Here is a 16,331-nt window from a genome sequence, read left to right on the forward strand (position 1 = left end):
GGTTTGAAGCTGAGAAAGTGAGAGAGGGCGGGCCCCACCTCATTCTATAAAGGTCCAGAGTCAAGCTGGAAATATCTAGTAGCAACCACAGACCAAAAAATAAAATTCCTAAATGAGACTTAATCCAAGAATCAGGAGTCAAGCAGAGATTGGAGTATGAAATGCTCAGATAAGAAACAGGAGGGAAGGGTACAGGGGGGTGGTTTGCCCCCCTCTTGGGAGCATCCTGAGTATAATCGGAAACTGTCCCCTGGTCTCAGAGGACAGGGAGAGACTGAAGACACAGACGGCCACTCCCGGCTGGCAGGTGGTGTTTTAGTAATAGCAAAGGGAATGACCGTAATCATGGGGGGCAGCAGTGGCTCTCCACACCCACCTTCCAGATTTTAAAAGCTTATAAAAAGTCCCTAACTGGGCTCAGTCACATATCCTACAGGTGTTCTCAGCACGACATCCCCATCTCCAAGTGATGTCCTTGGAGCAGCCTCTGGGAGCAGAAAAGGCAAGCGGGACCCACGTTCCCAGGACAGGGGAGAGGCTGAGGAGCCCCTGAGTGCCCATGCCTAGCTCATGGGTCAGTCCGTGGCCACATGTTTTTGATGATGTTCCCTAACACAGGGTAGCTCCATGAAAGGATCTCGGATTAGCCCAAGTTTATTAGAATGTGGGCACCAAAAGCTTAAGGAAAGTCTAGACCACTTAGCAGAAGCTCTTAGTGGAAACACCTCATTTATTGAAGACCGACTACCAGTTAGTGTAGGTATTTCATTTAATTTGCATAATAACCCCATGAGTTGGGTGTTATAATCCTTGCTTTACTAATGAAATTCACAGAGGTTAAGTGACTTGGCCAAGGCCACAGAAAACAGTGGGAAGTGAAGGTGGGTTTCACCTCATCTCTCCCATCCCGGGAGCCTTGGTCTTTCATCTACACCACACCACCTTCCTTTCAGGAAAAATGCTTGTTGACTTTTTGGTTGTATGCACAGTTCAAAGCAGAAAAACATGATGTCAACTTCTGAGATACTCATTTTATCAGTGAGAACTTGAAAATGAAGTTAAAAATTAAGCAGCAGAGTCAAACCCAGGCACTCTGCTCTGAAAATGTAGGGCCAAACCTGATGCTGTCTGACTGCCACGTGGCTCGTTATTTATCCCTGTGAAACTCTGTGGAATTATTTGAAAGGGAAGAAAGGATGGAAACTTCTTCAGGGAGCCTTATAGTCTAGGGCTTAAAATACTGGTTTAATGGTGAAGGTACGTGCTTTTCTTCTTTTTGGGTTGGAGGGTAATTACTAATGAATCAGAAATCCATTAAAGGGAGGGAACAGTTTGAGGGGAAGTCAGAGGAAAACTGTTACCAGCAGCCTCAGGAGTCCTGCCTGGGAATGGTTTCTGCTTCCAGAATGAAGAAGAGACTTTCTAAAGCATGCAATCGGTTCAATCGATTCAATCAATTTGATCAATTCAATCGATTCAATCGAACAAGGCTTGAGAGCTCTCCAGTGCCAATGGACACTGGGCAATGATCCCTCCTCTGAGGATTCCGTATTAGCTGTGACGCCTCGATGAAGTGGGTGGGTTTCACTGTGGGATAAAACACTGGACCAGAACTAACCAGGTTTTGGGGTTGGGGATTGTGGCAAATGAGTCTTTTCAGATTTCTATGTATATTTGAAATTGTCTCAAGAAAAGGAGAACACGAAGTTGTGAATAAGATTAAAGGCAAGAACACGTATGCTTGTAGAGCTCACCTGTTAGTCGTCCTCATCGGACAGCTCAGCAAAGGTGCCCAGAGAGACTGTGATTACGGTGCTCTGGCGGGAAGCCCTAGGTGACAGCTCGGTGCAGCCGCCTTCTCCCCATCTGCCGGAGAAGGTCCCTAGTCCCAAGCCCAGCTGGGTTCTCACGGGCCTGGAAGATAAGCCTGACATTGTCACTTGGAGCAAAGGCGCACAGCCACTCCTGTGGATCTCCCGGTGAGCCGAGCTGGGAGTCCCCCAAGGTGGTGACCGAACTGCACTTGATTTGGGCCTTAACCCTGCTTTCTAGGGCCTCCCACTATTGGTGCTTGATACAAGTCTTCTTTTTCTGTTTTCAAGATTAAATCCATACATAAATTGATAGCATGACATACATGACATATTGGAATAACAGTTTTATTTCAGCACTACCTTCAGAAGGGTGGACAGGTTATAAAAAGGGGCCTCAGTTTTACTAACTCAGAAGACATTGCTTCTTCCCATATTCTCTGATGTTTGTAGCAAGATGCGTCCCTTCTTCTCCCATCTCGTGGCTTCTAGTTCAGAAGAACCCTCTTTGAAAAGGAAATGTTGAAAACCAATTTAACAACCAATCAAAAGCACTTCTACAGAAATGTATTTTATTTGCTCTAAATCTGTACTTACTCAGCTGAGAGGGCCCGAGGGCCAATCCTGTGACTCATGATTATTATGGCTGCTGTTGGATCGGTCACGGTTTACCAAGCACACTTTACATTTAGAAAGCACGCCTCATACCTTTTTTTTCCACTCACAACTGTCCTGTGAAGTAATAACACCCCCATATTTCCTGTTTTATTCTATTTCCTGTTCAATTAAAGCTCTGGTAGCTTATGAAAGCTGCTCCGGTTTACTTGGATTGTAAACGGCACAGAAGGGCTTAGTCCCTGGATGCCCTTTGAACTGCGGTTCATACTCTTCACCCACATGCAACATTTGCTCTGAGTAAACTGGGGGGCTCGACTAACAGAGATGATGCAAGACAGGCTGAGGATTAGCAGAAATCTAAGAGCAATAAAAAGACGACTATAACAAAGTAGTGGGTTCCAGACTGAGAAAAATCGGAAAAAATACTACTCTTTTGCTTCTGCCTAAACCATCTTGTCTACTTTATTATTTTTTTTATCTACAACTCTATACTGTATCATCAAGTTATTTTTAAAAGGTAGAATTTTCGTTCACTGTCTATTCAATTTTTCTATATTTACTTACAGCTTTGGTGCTAGGATTTACTAGTTTTTAGAAGTGTCATCCCTGAATGGGAAGGTCCTTAACAGTGTTTACGACTGGACTAAGACTCAACCCACTGTCTCTGAGTGCATATCAGTCATGACAAGGCTCAGACCCCATCATTTCATATGCTTCTGTGATTATTTTGGGAAAATAGTTTTCGTTATTACATCACCGAGAGGCCCTAGTTTAGAGTAGTTTGGGATGTCTGCCCAGTTTCTCTCTTTGTCTCATGCAAAGGGAATAGGAAATTAACAAGTGGAATCAGTTGTTGAGACAAAATTCAGAACAGTATGTGCAACGGTGAGAACTAAGGTAGGGATGGCAACAGGTGGAAGGGGAAGGACAGCTGAAGTGACAGGTTTGTGATATAATTCCACTAACAACAAAAACAAAAAAAGGTAAGATAAACTAGTCATTTTTATTCTTTTAAATATTCAAAGCTCCACTTGAAGGTATTTTCGTCTTCAAATTTCCTTCTGGGATAAATGATTAAACCATTTAAAGCCATACAAATTCCCCTGTAGAATACCTCAAAAGGAAGCTACTCTATTGTGTCCTAAGCTGAGCTTAAAATATGAACATAAAGGGGAAGTAGTATTAACAGATAGACTAAGCAACAGTCTGGCTCTCGGGAGAGCTGGTGCTGGCTCCGTAAACTGTGTGACTGGGTGTCAACCTCCCAGACTTCTGGCACACCAGTGTTCTCACCGGTAAAATGAGTAATTGGGTCAGAGGATCTCCAAGCGCCTTTCAGCTCTAGAGTTCAGACTGATTGGCGAGGTTGGTGGGAAAGTTTTCAGTGGAGTACGAATGATAGTAGTTGCCTGTATGTTGAAGAAGTTCCCTTTAGGCAAGTCTGGGGAACGTACCTAACAAGGGAAACCAGCTAGAAAGTGGTCCAAACTCCAGGTAAATTCGGTGTCCTTTTCACTGTGCTTCAGCTAGGATCTGAGTGAAAAGCACTGAACGGGGCTCCTGGTATCATCCAGATGTTAGCAAGACTCGAAAGCCTTCCACAGCGGGACAAAAGACAACATGTTTCCTGGTGCTGACCTTGTCTTGTTTAGCCACTGGGCATCTATTTAGGTCCAGGTAAACAAATGAGAAAATTTCAAGCCCTAAAGGGGGAGATCTTACTCTTAGAATTCTGGAGACTTTGGCAAGCAGAAGGCTATCCCATCTATATTAATGAAGCTTAATTATCATTCTTTCAAATTAGCTTCCTCTGGGTATAAAATGAGTATCCATGATTTATAAAAGAAAAAAAATCACTAGATGGATCTGGAAAATCATAAAGAATAGTGTGACCACCATGTTTTATAACCCAGAATTAGCCCCGGCTGGCACTTGGGTGAATCTGCTTCTTTTTCTTATTCCCTGTCAATATCTTGGGGACATTATTTTAATAAAGCCCGTCATAAGAATCTATTAAAATTGACTCACTAAAAACCTTTTGGTTAGGTTAATTTGTCTCCAATATTATGCTGTAATAACCACTACTGCAAAGAATTTTTTGGACAAAACTCTTCATCTTATCGTTCCTATGAGTCTCTATCCTAAAGTCATAGAATATGAATGTCCCTAAGGGTGCAGATAATTCTCGTAAAATTGATGTGCAGAGAGAATGCAAAGTTTTGAGTGATGAACTCTAAGCACGATTCATGCATTCGTAAAGAGTGAGGAACTATAAGCACGATACATGCATTCGTAAAGAGTGAGGAACTCTAAGCACGATTCATGCATTCGTAAAGAGTGAGGAACTCTAAGCACGATACATGCATTCGTAAAGAGTGAGGAACTCTAAGCACAATACATGCATTCGTAAAGAGTGAGGAACTATAAGCACGATACATGCATTCGTAAAGAGTGAGGAACTCTAAGCACGATTCATGCATTTGTAAAGTCATGGACACTTCGGTTTAGGGATGGCTGCGAAACTGACAGTATTCTGAGGATAAAGGATGGTTCCTAAAAGAAATAAGTGTTATGTATCCGCAAAGAGAGTTTGACCGGTATACAAATTTCAAATTAAACATGTCCTCTTGGGGATCATGAATTCTTTTTTCCTGTCAAAACGACTGGATTTGTTTATAATTGTAGTAGAAAGCGCCACTCAGTGTGGTTTTACAGATGGTCTGAAGAACTATTCAGTCCAATAAAGTGTGCAAGTTGTGTGTTGCAAAGACAGCAATAAACATTTCCGAGCCTCAAATGTAATACACGTAAGCGTTCTGCAGTGTCATCCTTCTTGTTCAGAGAAGACCCAGTGCAGCACTGTTCTGGCTGGGGGACAGAAACACAGTCAGAAGGAAAGAAAGGGTGTTCCGGAACTTTCTCCTCAGCTCCTGAGCTTATTTAACTTTCCTGTCCTCTGACCCACCTCAAGCCACAGTGCCCCTCGCCTTTGCACAGTTCTCCGTGGTTTGTAATTTTCTCATTTAGCTCTTGTGGCACTCAGAAAGAGGCTGATTCTTAATGAACAGAGGAAGGAAGGCATAGTTGCAGAGTTTAAAAGACTAGTTCTGAGTCATATAGCCCGATTTTCTTATAAACACCGAGTCCTCTGTTAGCCTAACAAGAGCGTCCTGCAAGATGTAAATCGCATCGCTGAGTCGGATCAAAACTTTGATGCTGAGAGAAGGCCACAGTCACATGAAAAGTTACTTGTGTCTTGTGTTTTGGATTGTTGTTTATCCCATAGATAAAAACCAGTGGTGGTGAAAGACACTCGGGACAGAGGGAAAGTCCACAGACTGTGCCACTACGTCCCAGAGAAGCCAAATGGACAAGAAGTCTTCCACCAGGAAAGGTAAACCCTCCCCTCTTGTTCACAGGCTCCTTTAGGGAAGAGTGGGCACTCCTCTCCAGGGTTGTTCTTTTCCTTGCTTTCTCCTTCGAGTTTTGTTTCTTCTGCATGCTGTGGGGCTGAGTGAGGTCTCTGATGTTTTTTTCAGGTTTAGCCGCGGGAGAAATGGAAAGATGGTGGCCTCAGTCAGGATGCTCATTGCGTACTTCCATATTGCCCTCTAGGTCCAGAGTTCTGTTCGTTACGCTATGGACTGGCTCTCATCATGCACTTCTCAAACTTCACCATGATAACTCAGCGCGTGAGTCTGAGCATTGCAATCATTGCCATGGTGAATAGCACTCAGCAGCACGGTCTGCCCAACACCTCCACAGAAGGACCTCTTGCAGACACCCTCAACAACCCCAGCAGATCCATGAAGGAATTTAATACAGGGGTAAGTATCATGGAGAACGATGCTCTTTGGAGGGAAAACCCAGTTTGAAAGGAAGAATCTTGATTCTGTGAAGTATAAAAGCATGAATTTTCAATGACCAACTGAAAAAAAGACTGGAACTTTGTTTTTGAGATATTGCTTACCTCTGTGATAAAAATAATCCTTGATTGAGATTGTTATTATTACAAGGTGGGGGGACTATAGAAAAAATTGTGAAAACTTCCACAAAGGAACAGAATACGAGGTGTCTTCCATGAAAAACTTGGCACAGAGCACATCCTTCTTTCAGATTCTACGTAGATCTCTGCACCTTTCATTGTCTTGGGGCCATTCTGCAGCTCTGTAAGCTCTATATAACAAATAGTAATGCAAGGGATTTTTGCCCATGGTTCTGGAAATGAAATTTGTCCTGTGGAAAATCAATTGATACTCTCCTCAGCTTGCCCCTCAGTGGAATAAGCCAATTTTGCCATATATTTAAAATCTAATTCAGCATTACTTCCTACTTATGGGTCTTTGAATTCTCTTTGGACCAGTTGTAACATCTTACCAATTCCCTCACTAATCAAGGAGTTAAATAAAATCTTTATCACAATATTGTATGAAAATCATGATTATACCCGATTTTTAAATTTTTCCTTTAAACTACCATTTACTGTACATTCCTAATGTCACCCTTGTGTTTCATGATTTTATTACCTTGGACCCAGCTTATTTATAATGACCTCTCTGCCTCCAGTCTTTTCTCCGTCATTCATTCTACGCATTCACATTCTCGTGCTCAAGATTCCAGGATACCTTCAGGTCGCCAAACTTCTCTTGACGTGCTGTGTTCCTCCAAAATCCAGCCCCACTTCTCAGCACGCTCAGATCTGCTGTCAGTGGCCCAGGCTCTGAGCAAATCAGAGTCCTGGTTAGTTTCTCATCATTTGGTATCATTTCAAACGCTACAAGTTCACTTTTGCTCTTCAATAAAGATGAATTTTCCGATTTCTCTTTGCGCAAATCATCGTCATTCTTCAAAGGATGGTTCAAGTATTGCTTCCTTCCTGGGACCTTTGCAAATCGTTCTTCCCTCTTTTCAAAGTCCCCATTTTACTGATGTTTATGCTTAAACTTGAATTCTGACCTGAATCATATATCTTGCATTATTTATAGTTATCATAAAATGGTTAAAAATAGTTCATATTTCATATGTATTCTTTTGCTTCTTTACTTCAATTTATAACATGATGCCACATATCTAGTAGGCTACCAAAAATTATTTATTGGCTTACATCATGAGAAGAATGTGACCTTATTAATATGCAGTATGTGTTTTAGGAAGTCATCTCGGCCAAGGCAGACCGTAATTCCTAAACTTGATTTTAAGGACTGGTTTTGATGAGAGTTCAGTAAAGTTGTGTTTTTCTAATTTTTGAAATGAGAGTCAACATGTCACCCAACTTTTTCCGGAAGCAGATAGTTAAAGGAAGCTCTTTCTCAGATGAAATATCTCTCAATGGCTTTTTTTCATTTGCATCTTCCTATCGTGTATTCATTTATTTATCTCTTTCCTTCTTTATTTCTTGTTTTTACTCCCCCTTTGAAAGGAGCAGATTAGGAGTATAATTGGTTGTTTGTTTGGGAGAGGTGGGATATTTGTTAGGTAAAAAAATACAACTGATGAATCACTATATTATCTCTGAAACTAATAATACAGTATCTTTTAGTTTAATTGAATTTAAATTAAAAAATATAAAGAAAATAAATAAAATCTTTAAAAAAACAAAACAAATATAGAAAAATGGATTTTTATACTAGAATCCCATCAACCCCAAGCAACACTGGTTTTAAAGTAGCTTTTCATAACAGAACTCCTTAGCAAATAATTTTCTTTCTTCCCCCCCACCCCCCACCAGGCCTCTGTATATGAATGGAGCCCCGAAACTCAGGGTATCATCTTTAGCTCCATCAGCTATGGGATAATAGTGACTCTGATCCCAAGTGGATATTTAGCAGGGATATTTGGAGCAAAACAGATGCTTGGTGCTGGTTTGCTGATCTCCTCCCTTCTCACCCTCTTTACGCCATTGGCTGCTGACTTCGGAGTGATTTTGGTTATTGCGATTCGGACAATCCAGGGCATGGCCCAGGTATCCAGCTACTTTCTCATTCTGAGTGGGATACAGGTGCCTGAATTCTACTTGAGATCAAAGGTCTTAATGATTTTCATTTCAGGGAATGGCATGGACAGGTCAGTTTACAATTTGGGCCAAGTGGGCCCCCCCACTTGAACGAAGCAAGCTCACCAGCATTGCGGGCTCAGGTAAGGAGCTCAGATTACAGGTTGTAATCTGCTTTGCCCCAACACATCTTCCCTTCTTTGCATGGGATGTTTTGGGGGAGAGGGAGAAAGTGCTACCAAGAAATCTGGCAATGTGAGACAGTTATATAACATCTGTGACAGGAAGAAAGATATGTCAGTGCTGCAAAGCCAGTAAGGCTCAGAAGCAGGAGACCACTGTGAGCTAGGGGAGTCAGGAAAGCACTGTCAGAAAATGTTTAGAACTTGAATTGGCATAAATGCATAAAGATCAAGTAAACTTAGGGACACCTCCCTGGGTGGCTCAGTCAGTTAAGTGTCTGCCTTAGACTCAGGTCATGATCTCAGGGTCCTGGCATCAAGCCCCCTGAAGGGCTCCCTGCTCAGTGGGGAGTCTGCTTCTCCCTCTCCCTCTGCGCCTCCCCCCCCATGTTCCCGCGCTCTCTCTCACTCTCTCTCTCTCAAATAAAGTCTTAAAAAAAAAGATCAAATAAACTTATATAATACTTACCCAATAGTGTATAAACACTCTTTTAACAAAGATACACACATGAGAATTAAGACTATTTCACAGTGGTAAGGAGAGAAATCAGTCTGGAAAGTTGAATTTAAAGAGCCCACGTGATTTCTGAGCTCTTCGCTCTTCTGAGGTAATCTTCACAGCAACTCTCTGATAATTAAGTATTTTTTAAACTCTTATTTTACAAAGGAAGGCATTAACATATGCAGAAATTAAATAAATTGTCCAAATACCAATAGCCATAGGTGGTAGAGCTGAGCTCTGAGCCAAGGCAGTTTGGCCCCAGAGCCCATGCTCTCAGTCTCCCTGCCGTCTGCCTCCAAGGGCGTGTGATCAGATCCCACCAAGGACTCAATGACCTTATCACTGCCACTGGCCCAGCTGGTAGCACGGGAAGTGGATGATTGCAGAACAGAAGCGAGGTTCCCTCAAGCCTGTCACTCCCAGCTCCAATATACGGCTGCACCCTACAGATGATTTTTACTCCCAAGCAACCCTCCTGCGTCCTGGCTCCTTCCACTGTAGTTGTCCTGTCTTCCCTATCTATAAACGTTCTTGATGAGGGAGCAGAAGGCTGGCTGAGGACAAAGCACAATCTGACACCCTGCAACCTCCCCCCACCCCCACCACTCCTGGGAAGGGAAAGAAAAGAAAAGAAAAGAAAAGAAAAGAAAAGAAAAGAAAAGAAAAGAAAAGAAAAGAAAAGAAAAGGAAAGGAAAGGAAAGGAAAAGAAAAGAAAGGAAAAGAAAAGGAAAGAAAAGAAAATATTGGAGAGCATTGCACATGGTGAGTCTAAGTATTGATTCATGAAACTTTGGTTTGAGGTTTATGAATGTGTGTGTATTTGTGTACGTGTCATGTTGCCATGTAAAATGCATTTCTTATTGTGGGTCTCTGTTAAATACATTCAAACTCCAAGATCTACACTATATTATATTTATAATAGTGAATTTTGCTCATGCTTTTCTCTCCAGCCGGACTGAAGGCTCCTTGAGGTCAGGAACTGTATCTTATTAATCTGTGTAAGACTTTTCCTTTCCTGTCCTCAACCTCATACTGCACCGGCCAGAATGCAACTCTGATTCTGAGGAAATACTGGTGGGCTATGATTGCAGAGAGCTCCTATGACACGCTAAGGGATTTATACTGGGCTCACTGGTGTTAAGGAGCCGTTGGAATGTCAGGAGGCGCACCATTGTTATTTATCAATTCTGAGTACTTCACATGATGTTATTGCGGGAGATCTGTGAGCAGGAAGAGAGGCTCTCCTCACTCAGTAATTCTACGTCTGCCTCCTCTCTGTTGGGACAATGTCCAGAGAGGCCACTCGATCTCAGCCCTTTGCTGTTTTCATACATGCCATTTTTGTCCCTCTTCTCTTCAGGGGCAGCGTTTGGGTCCTTCATCATCCTCTGCGTGGGGGGACTAATCTCACAGGCCTTGGGCTGGCCTTTTATCTTCTACATCTTTGGTGAGTCACTTTCCCTTCAAGCCCAAGCCCTCTGTTTGCCAGCCGTTTGGTTGGATGCCCACGTTACCTGTCACCCACTCCCACATGAGAGAGAACGTTGAAGATCAGTGGCTCCCTTACTCCAGATGACTCTCTGTGTGGTGCTGACTTCTGAGGAATCGGGAGTGCAGCCTTCCCCTCCCACCCCAGGCATCCTCTGTAGGATCTCCAGCACCACACCTGAAATGCCGGGTCTAGTTGCCTTGTGGTTAAAATGTCTGTGTCACCAAAAGTTGGTGGAACACACTTTAAACGCGTCTTCATATTTTATTGTAATTACTATTTCTGCCAAGATGCCCTTAACCTATGCTCTACCCGGCAAATCTTGCAAAGCTCGATTTAAATGCACCCTTCCTAGGGCGCCTGAGGGGCTCAGTCGGTTCATTGTCTGACTTTTGTTCTTGGCTCAGGTCTTGATCTCATGGTCATGAGTTTGAGTTCCACTCTGAGCTCCATGTTGGTTGTGGAGCCTACTTAAAAAAAAAATAAATGCATCCTTCAGTAGGGAGACTTCCAGGGCTTGTCCTGTCTTTAGACCTACCTAAAGATGCAGTCTTTAACCTTCTTCAGATGACAGATCTCGGCAATGAGACGTATTTCTGTTCTATTGTTATAACCAAATGATGTCATTCAACATGATTCTGGCTTGTACGGCTCTCTCATTAATGATGTTAATCCCAGGTCATTTTGGTCCACACGTGTTAATCAGGTACTGTCAAGAAATATTTCTTCTGGAAATCCATAATGAACGTATTATTTGAATACAAATAACACTGTCTTTTGCAAATGTGCTGGAAATTTTGCCTTGCCACACAGATTTTCTGGCAGGTTGTTTCACGTATGTATGACTACTATGTTCTTCAATCCTGACTACTCAGATCTTCCAAAATAAGACAATAATGTGCATAATAAGAAATTGCTGCTAATGACACATAACACTATAACCGGTGGACTGGAGTCCTAAGAGTAATTAACCAGCTATGCGATGGTACCTTCCTGCTCACGTTCTCTCCAGAGGGCTCTGACATTGACAAATGGCACTCTAAATTTGAGAGGTGGTATCTGGAGAGCTTTTAAAAGGAGATTTGTAGGGGCACCTCGGAGGTGCAGTCAGTTACGTGTCTGACTCTTGGTTTTGGCTCAGGTCATGATCTCGGGTCCTGGGATGGAGCCCCGCTTTGGGCTCTGTGCTCAGCAAGGAGTCTGCTTGAGATTCTCTCTCCCTCTGCCCCTCCTGCTCGTGCTGTCTCTCTCTCTTTCTCTCTCTCAAATAAATAAATAAATAAATAAATAAATAAATAAATAAATCTTTTATTTAAAAAACGGAGATTTGTAAAAGAACTGAAATAAAGAATTGGGCAAGTTTAGTTCCTTATGGTGGAGTAACCATGAATTAATATGTGTGTTTTGTGGGGGATGTTGTCATTCAGAGGAAACTCCCTTCCCCCAGAACATAAATCTACCTGAAAATTAACGGGGTCCCGGCTTCCCAGGTGGCATCGGCTGTGTCTGCTGTCTCCTGTGGTTCACGGTGATTTATGATGACCCTGTGCATCACCCGTGCATAAGTGTCCGGGAAAAGGAATACATCGTGTCCTCACTGGCTCAACAGGTACAGTGCATCCCTTCTACCTGCGGACCCTGCAGAGGTCTCTGGGGTAGGGTGTGGGGCTCACAGGAGAGGCACCCTCAGGCCTGTTTGAACCCCACGTTGATTAGATATTTCCTTTTAGTCCAGTTCTCCCAGAAGATCTGTCCCCATAAAGGCTATGGTCAGATGCCTACCACTTTGGGCCATTTTCACGGGGTTTTTCAGCCATTTCTGGTTATGCACCATAATCATAACATACCTGCCAACATACATCAGCTCTGTGCTCCACGTTAACATCAGAGATGTAAGTATCCTTCCGGTACGTCTATGAAAATGATAATGGCAATAAGGAGAAATAGTTCCATGCTGCCTACTGCACTTTGGCTTGCACATAACCACTCATTTAACCTTCACAATGACCTTGAGAGAGGCATGTAATGATTCCTATTGTCCAGGCCTGGACCTGGGGACATGTAGAGGTCAGCTGATGTGCCTTGAATTGCACAACCACTGAGCAACAACGCCGCACCAACTGGTTCTTCAACATCCCTTAGAGATTAATATTACTTTTCTCCGGAGACCAGTATAATGCCATGGAACAGGCCCTCTTACCTGAGGCAGTGTTCTTCTTCTGTGGAAAAGGATGCTAATTTCCCAAAAACAACTCAGAATGTCCAGGGAGGGCGGGGGCTCACAGTTCCCTGGGGAGCTGATAAACAATGGGGCCATCTGCATGTCTACACTCACTGTACACGTTTCCTTCTTTCAGAGTGGGGTTCTGTCCTCCCTGCCTTTCATTGCTGCTTCGAGTTGTACGATTCTAGGAGGCCAGTTGGCAGATTTCCTTCTGTCCAGGAATCTTCTCAGATTAATCACTGTACGAAAACTTTTTTCATCCCTAGGTAAGGATAGGTGCGTGGGCTTGGTTAAGTAATCCCTTTTCCCACACATGGTCTGAGAGGGGTCCTGATCATGCATTTCATTTCCCAGGGCTCCTCCTTCCATCACTATGTGCCGTGGCCTTGCCCTTCGTGGCTTCCAGTTACGTGACAACCATTATTTTGCTGATACTTATTCCTGGGACCAGCAACCTATGTGATTCGGGGTTCATCATCAACACCTTAGATGTCGCCCCCAGGTAAGACCTTTACCCGCTTATTACCCTCACCCAGGCCCTTTCGGAAGCCTTAGGCCTCAGCCTTCTTCTTGCAACCCCTCCATGTTGTGACATGCACAAAACGATAGTATAATAATGACAAATAACTAGAAACGTCAGTTCATGGCCATGACCTATTATGGCGTTTTTGGAACAATAGTTCCCAATATCTGCCAGTAATCACTTAGATGAAAAGCTTCCCAAGCCTCCCCACCAGAATTGGAACTGTGTGCTCTGGGAAAGGGCCCACACGTGTGCGTTTTGGAAAAGCTTCCAGAGTGTTGATGATATCGGCTCCCACATGCATATGCACTTGCCACGGTCCAAGCCCTACTCGACAGACACGTATCAACACATCTAATCCTCACAGCTGCATGACGTAGGTCTGATTCTCACCCTCACTCTAAAGGGGAGAAGACTGAGTCATGACCAGGTGAAGTGACAGGACTGAGGTCACACAAAGGCAGAGCCAGTCTTTGGACCCAGGCAGTTTGTCCAGAGTGCTGTCCTGGGCACTGTATACACTGCCTGCCTTGCTGAGCGGCCCCGGGCTGGGGGTGGGAGGTGGATCCTGGGCTCCCCGGAGACTGAAGTGGCCCCTGGTTATTGATTTGGCAGAGAGGTGATTTCAGGGTTGGCAAACAGACATGATCCCAAATGTCTTTAGGTAAACAAAACACTGCATTAGGCAAAACGGCTTTGCTATTATAATTGAACTGCATTAAAGCTGAGTTGCTGAAAAGCCCCAGACAGCTTTTTACATAAAATCATCTGTAAAATCATCGACCCACAGGTACGCAAGCTTCCTCATGGGAATCTCAAGGGGATTTGGGCTCATCGCAGGAATCATCTCCTCCACTGCCACCGGATTCCTTATCAGTCAGGTCGGCCAGTTTCTTGAACATCTGCAAGTGGCAGGTATTGTTAGAGGCCCCAGGGACTCACAGCAGGGCTCTGCTCTCCAGGACTGTGTGATCTGACAGAGACAGCAAGCATGGATGTCAACGCAGCCCCTCTATCCACAGGGACTCGAAATGGCAGTCTGTTTGGTCAGATTTCCCAGGGAAAGAAAAATGTGAGCTGAATTTCTAAAAATGAATGGATGTTAGATGGATGAAAATGAGTAGTTCAGTTAGAGAAAACAGCCCAGATGAGCTCCCAGAGGAACAAAAGCATGAAACAGTTCTGGGTTAGGACCAGAGTGAGCTCAGCATGGAACAGAAATTTAAGGCTGTAATTCACAGAATGTCAAGGAATGGTAAGAGATAAAGACAGAGGAGCAGAAGGGAAAGATTATGAAAAGTCTGTTCAGATTAATTCTAATTAGAAACAATTACAAAATGGAAGCATAAAGGGTCCCAAGGCCAGTGTACATAAAGGGAGGTGAAGTGATGGTAAAAGCGTGGCTGGGAGCGCGCACCACGAGGCTCGCTCAGTGTGAAGTACGGGCTGGGAGGACAGAAGAAAAAGCAGAGCCCGGCTGGGATGGCAAGATGGTAAGAGTCAACTTACAAAAAAGTTTTATTTTTTTGAGAGAGAGAGAACGGGGCAGGGGAGGGAGTGCAGGGGAAGAGGGGGAGGGAGAGAAGCTTACACAGGCTCCATGCCCAGCATGGAGCCCAATGCAGGGCTCAATCTCATGACTCTGAGATCACGCACGACCTGAGCTGAAATCAAGAGTTGGACGCTTAACCGACTGAGCCACCCATGGACCCCAACTTACAAAAAGTTTTGTTTCATTTTTAACACCTCTCTATGTGATCTGGTTTCCAGGTTCATTTTCGACTAAATTGCTAGGAATCCGCTGTGACTCTCATGCCAGAAATGAACTATGACTTACCAGGGCTGGGCGAGGAGGATTATTCCGGCCAAATACAACTCACATTGTACTGAGACGCCCATCTAAGGGGCGTTGGCACTGATGTCAACAACCAAAACCAAAAGTAAACGGAGAGAACACAATGATCAGATCTTAAAAATGTCACTTTAGGCATAATTTTAAATGGGTAATGTGATATTTTTGTGAATGTTGAAATCCAGATTCCTAGAAAGACATTAGTGTAGGTTCATTCATTTTGGTTCAAAGAAAAAGCCATCTCGACCCAGAACCCAATGTTCATTTTCGAGTCATTCTGTCTCCAACAATTACATAAAACCTTCTTTGATAACTGAAGGTGTCAAGTGGCCATTGCGGACCGCTCCCGCCATACTTTGAGATCACTGTTGCAATACACAGAATGGCGGATTTCTAGAGCTGGTGGGGAAGGGGCCGTGAGACTGATAATTCTGTGTTTTCTGCCTCCAGGATTCTGTGTCTGGATGGAGGAATGTCTTTTTCCTGTCCGCTGCCGTCAACATGTTTGGCATGCTTTTTTACATCACATTTGGACAAGTAGAAATCCAGGACTGGGCCAAAGAGAAGACCCTCACCCGCCTCTGAGGATATTGAACCATGAACTGAAACGCAGTGCTGACGTTTTTTACGTATTGTCATCTTTTCTTCATGTTCTTGGCCGTAGGCTTAGCGGTTCTCAACTCTGGCTGCGTGTTGGACCTCCTGGGGAGTCCCTAAACCACACAGATGACACGGCCAACCGCAGAGACTCTGAATGAACTGGTCTGTGGGAGAGCCTGGGTGCCACAGGTGGTTAGACACGTGGCAGGGTTTCTAGCATGCAGCCAGGGTCAACAGCTGCTGGACGCACTGGAAACGTCAATGTCTGTTGTCTTTGAAGTTTCCTCTTTGGAAAGTACTGGATGAATAAAAATCTATGTGAAAATAATCACTGCTCAAGTACCTTCATGGGGGTGATTATGGACACAGAGAAGACCTGCTAGGAGCCGTAGTCATACGTTATAGAGCTCAGCATGGAACAGAAATTTAAGGCTGTAATCCACAGAATTAACTTTTTTATTATTTGTATACATTGTGTGAAACATGGATGTTTATTTATGTGGCTAAATTCTATTAAAATTCATGTGCTAAAGTTAA

General features: G+C 43.7%; 1 protein-coding gene across 2 annotated transcripts; it reads left to right on the forward strand.

Moving 5' to 3' along the window:
* Positions 1 to 1,025: 1,025 nt before the first annotated feature.
* On the forward strand, positions 1,026 to 16,331 carry SLC17A2 (solute carrier family 17 member 2). 2 transcript variants are annotated; one of them, XM_048225669.2, is made up of 12 exons: positions 1,026 to 1,257; positions 5,716 to 5,823; positions 6,045 to 6,256; positions 8,158 to 8,391; positions 8,477 to 8,564; positions 10,467 to 10,553; positions 12,086 to 12,204; positions 12,326 to 12,487; positions 12,953 to 13,085; positions 13,174 to 13,321; positions 14,133 to 14,223; positions 15,645 to 16,331. In XM_048225669.2, the coding sequence occupies exons 2-12, from the start codon at positions 5,796 to 5,798 to the stop codon at positions 15,777 to 15,779; spliced, it is 1,437 nt and encodes a 478-aa protein (XP_048081626.1). In that variant the 5' UTR covers positions 1,026 to 1,257; positions 5,716 to 5,795; the 3' UTR covers positions 15,780 to 16,331. The 2 variants fall into 2 exon arrangements, with proteins under 2 accessions (XP_048081626.1, XP_057160775.1); XM_057304792.1 differs by lacking the exon at positions 8,158 to 8,391 and having other exon boundaries at positions 1,049 to 1,257.

Source organism: Ursus arctos, unplaced genomic scaffold (assembly GCF_023065955.2).
Source record: "Ursus arctos isolate Adak ecotype North America unplaced genomic scaffold, UrsArc2.0 scaffold_31, whole genome shotgun sequence".
Lineage (NCBI taxonomy): Eukaryota > Metazoa > Chordata > Mammalia > Carnivora > Ursidae > Ursus > Ursus arctos.

What these genes read in the sequence shown, in the direction of transcription:
- SLC17A2 (XM_048225669.2), top strand. Translation starts at nt 5,796, where the DNA reads ATGGACAAGAAGTCTTCCACCAGGAAAG. An exon ending in CAATCCAGGGCATGGCCCAG is followed by an intron (nt 8,392 to 8,476) that starts GTATCCAGCTAC and finishes TTTTCATTTCAG; the next exon opens with GGAATGGCATGGACAGGTCA. An exon ending in CCGGATTCCTTATCAGTCAG is followed by an intron (nt 14,224 to 15,644) that starts GTCGGCCAGTTT and finishes TTCTGCCTCCAG; the next exon opens with GATTCTGTGTCTGGATGGAG.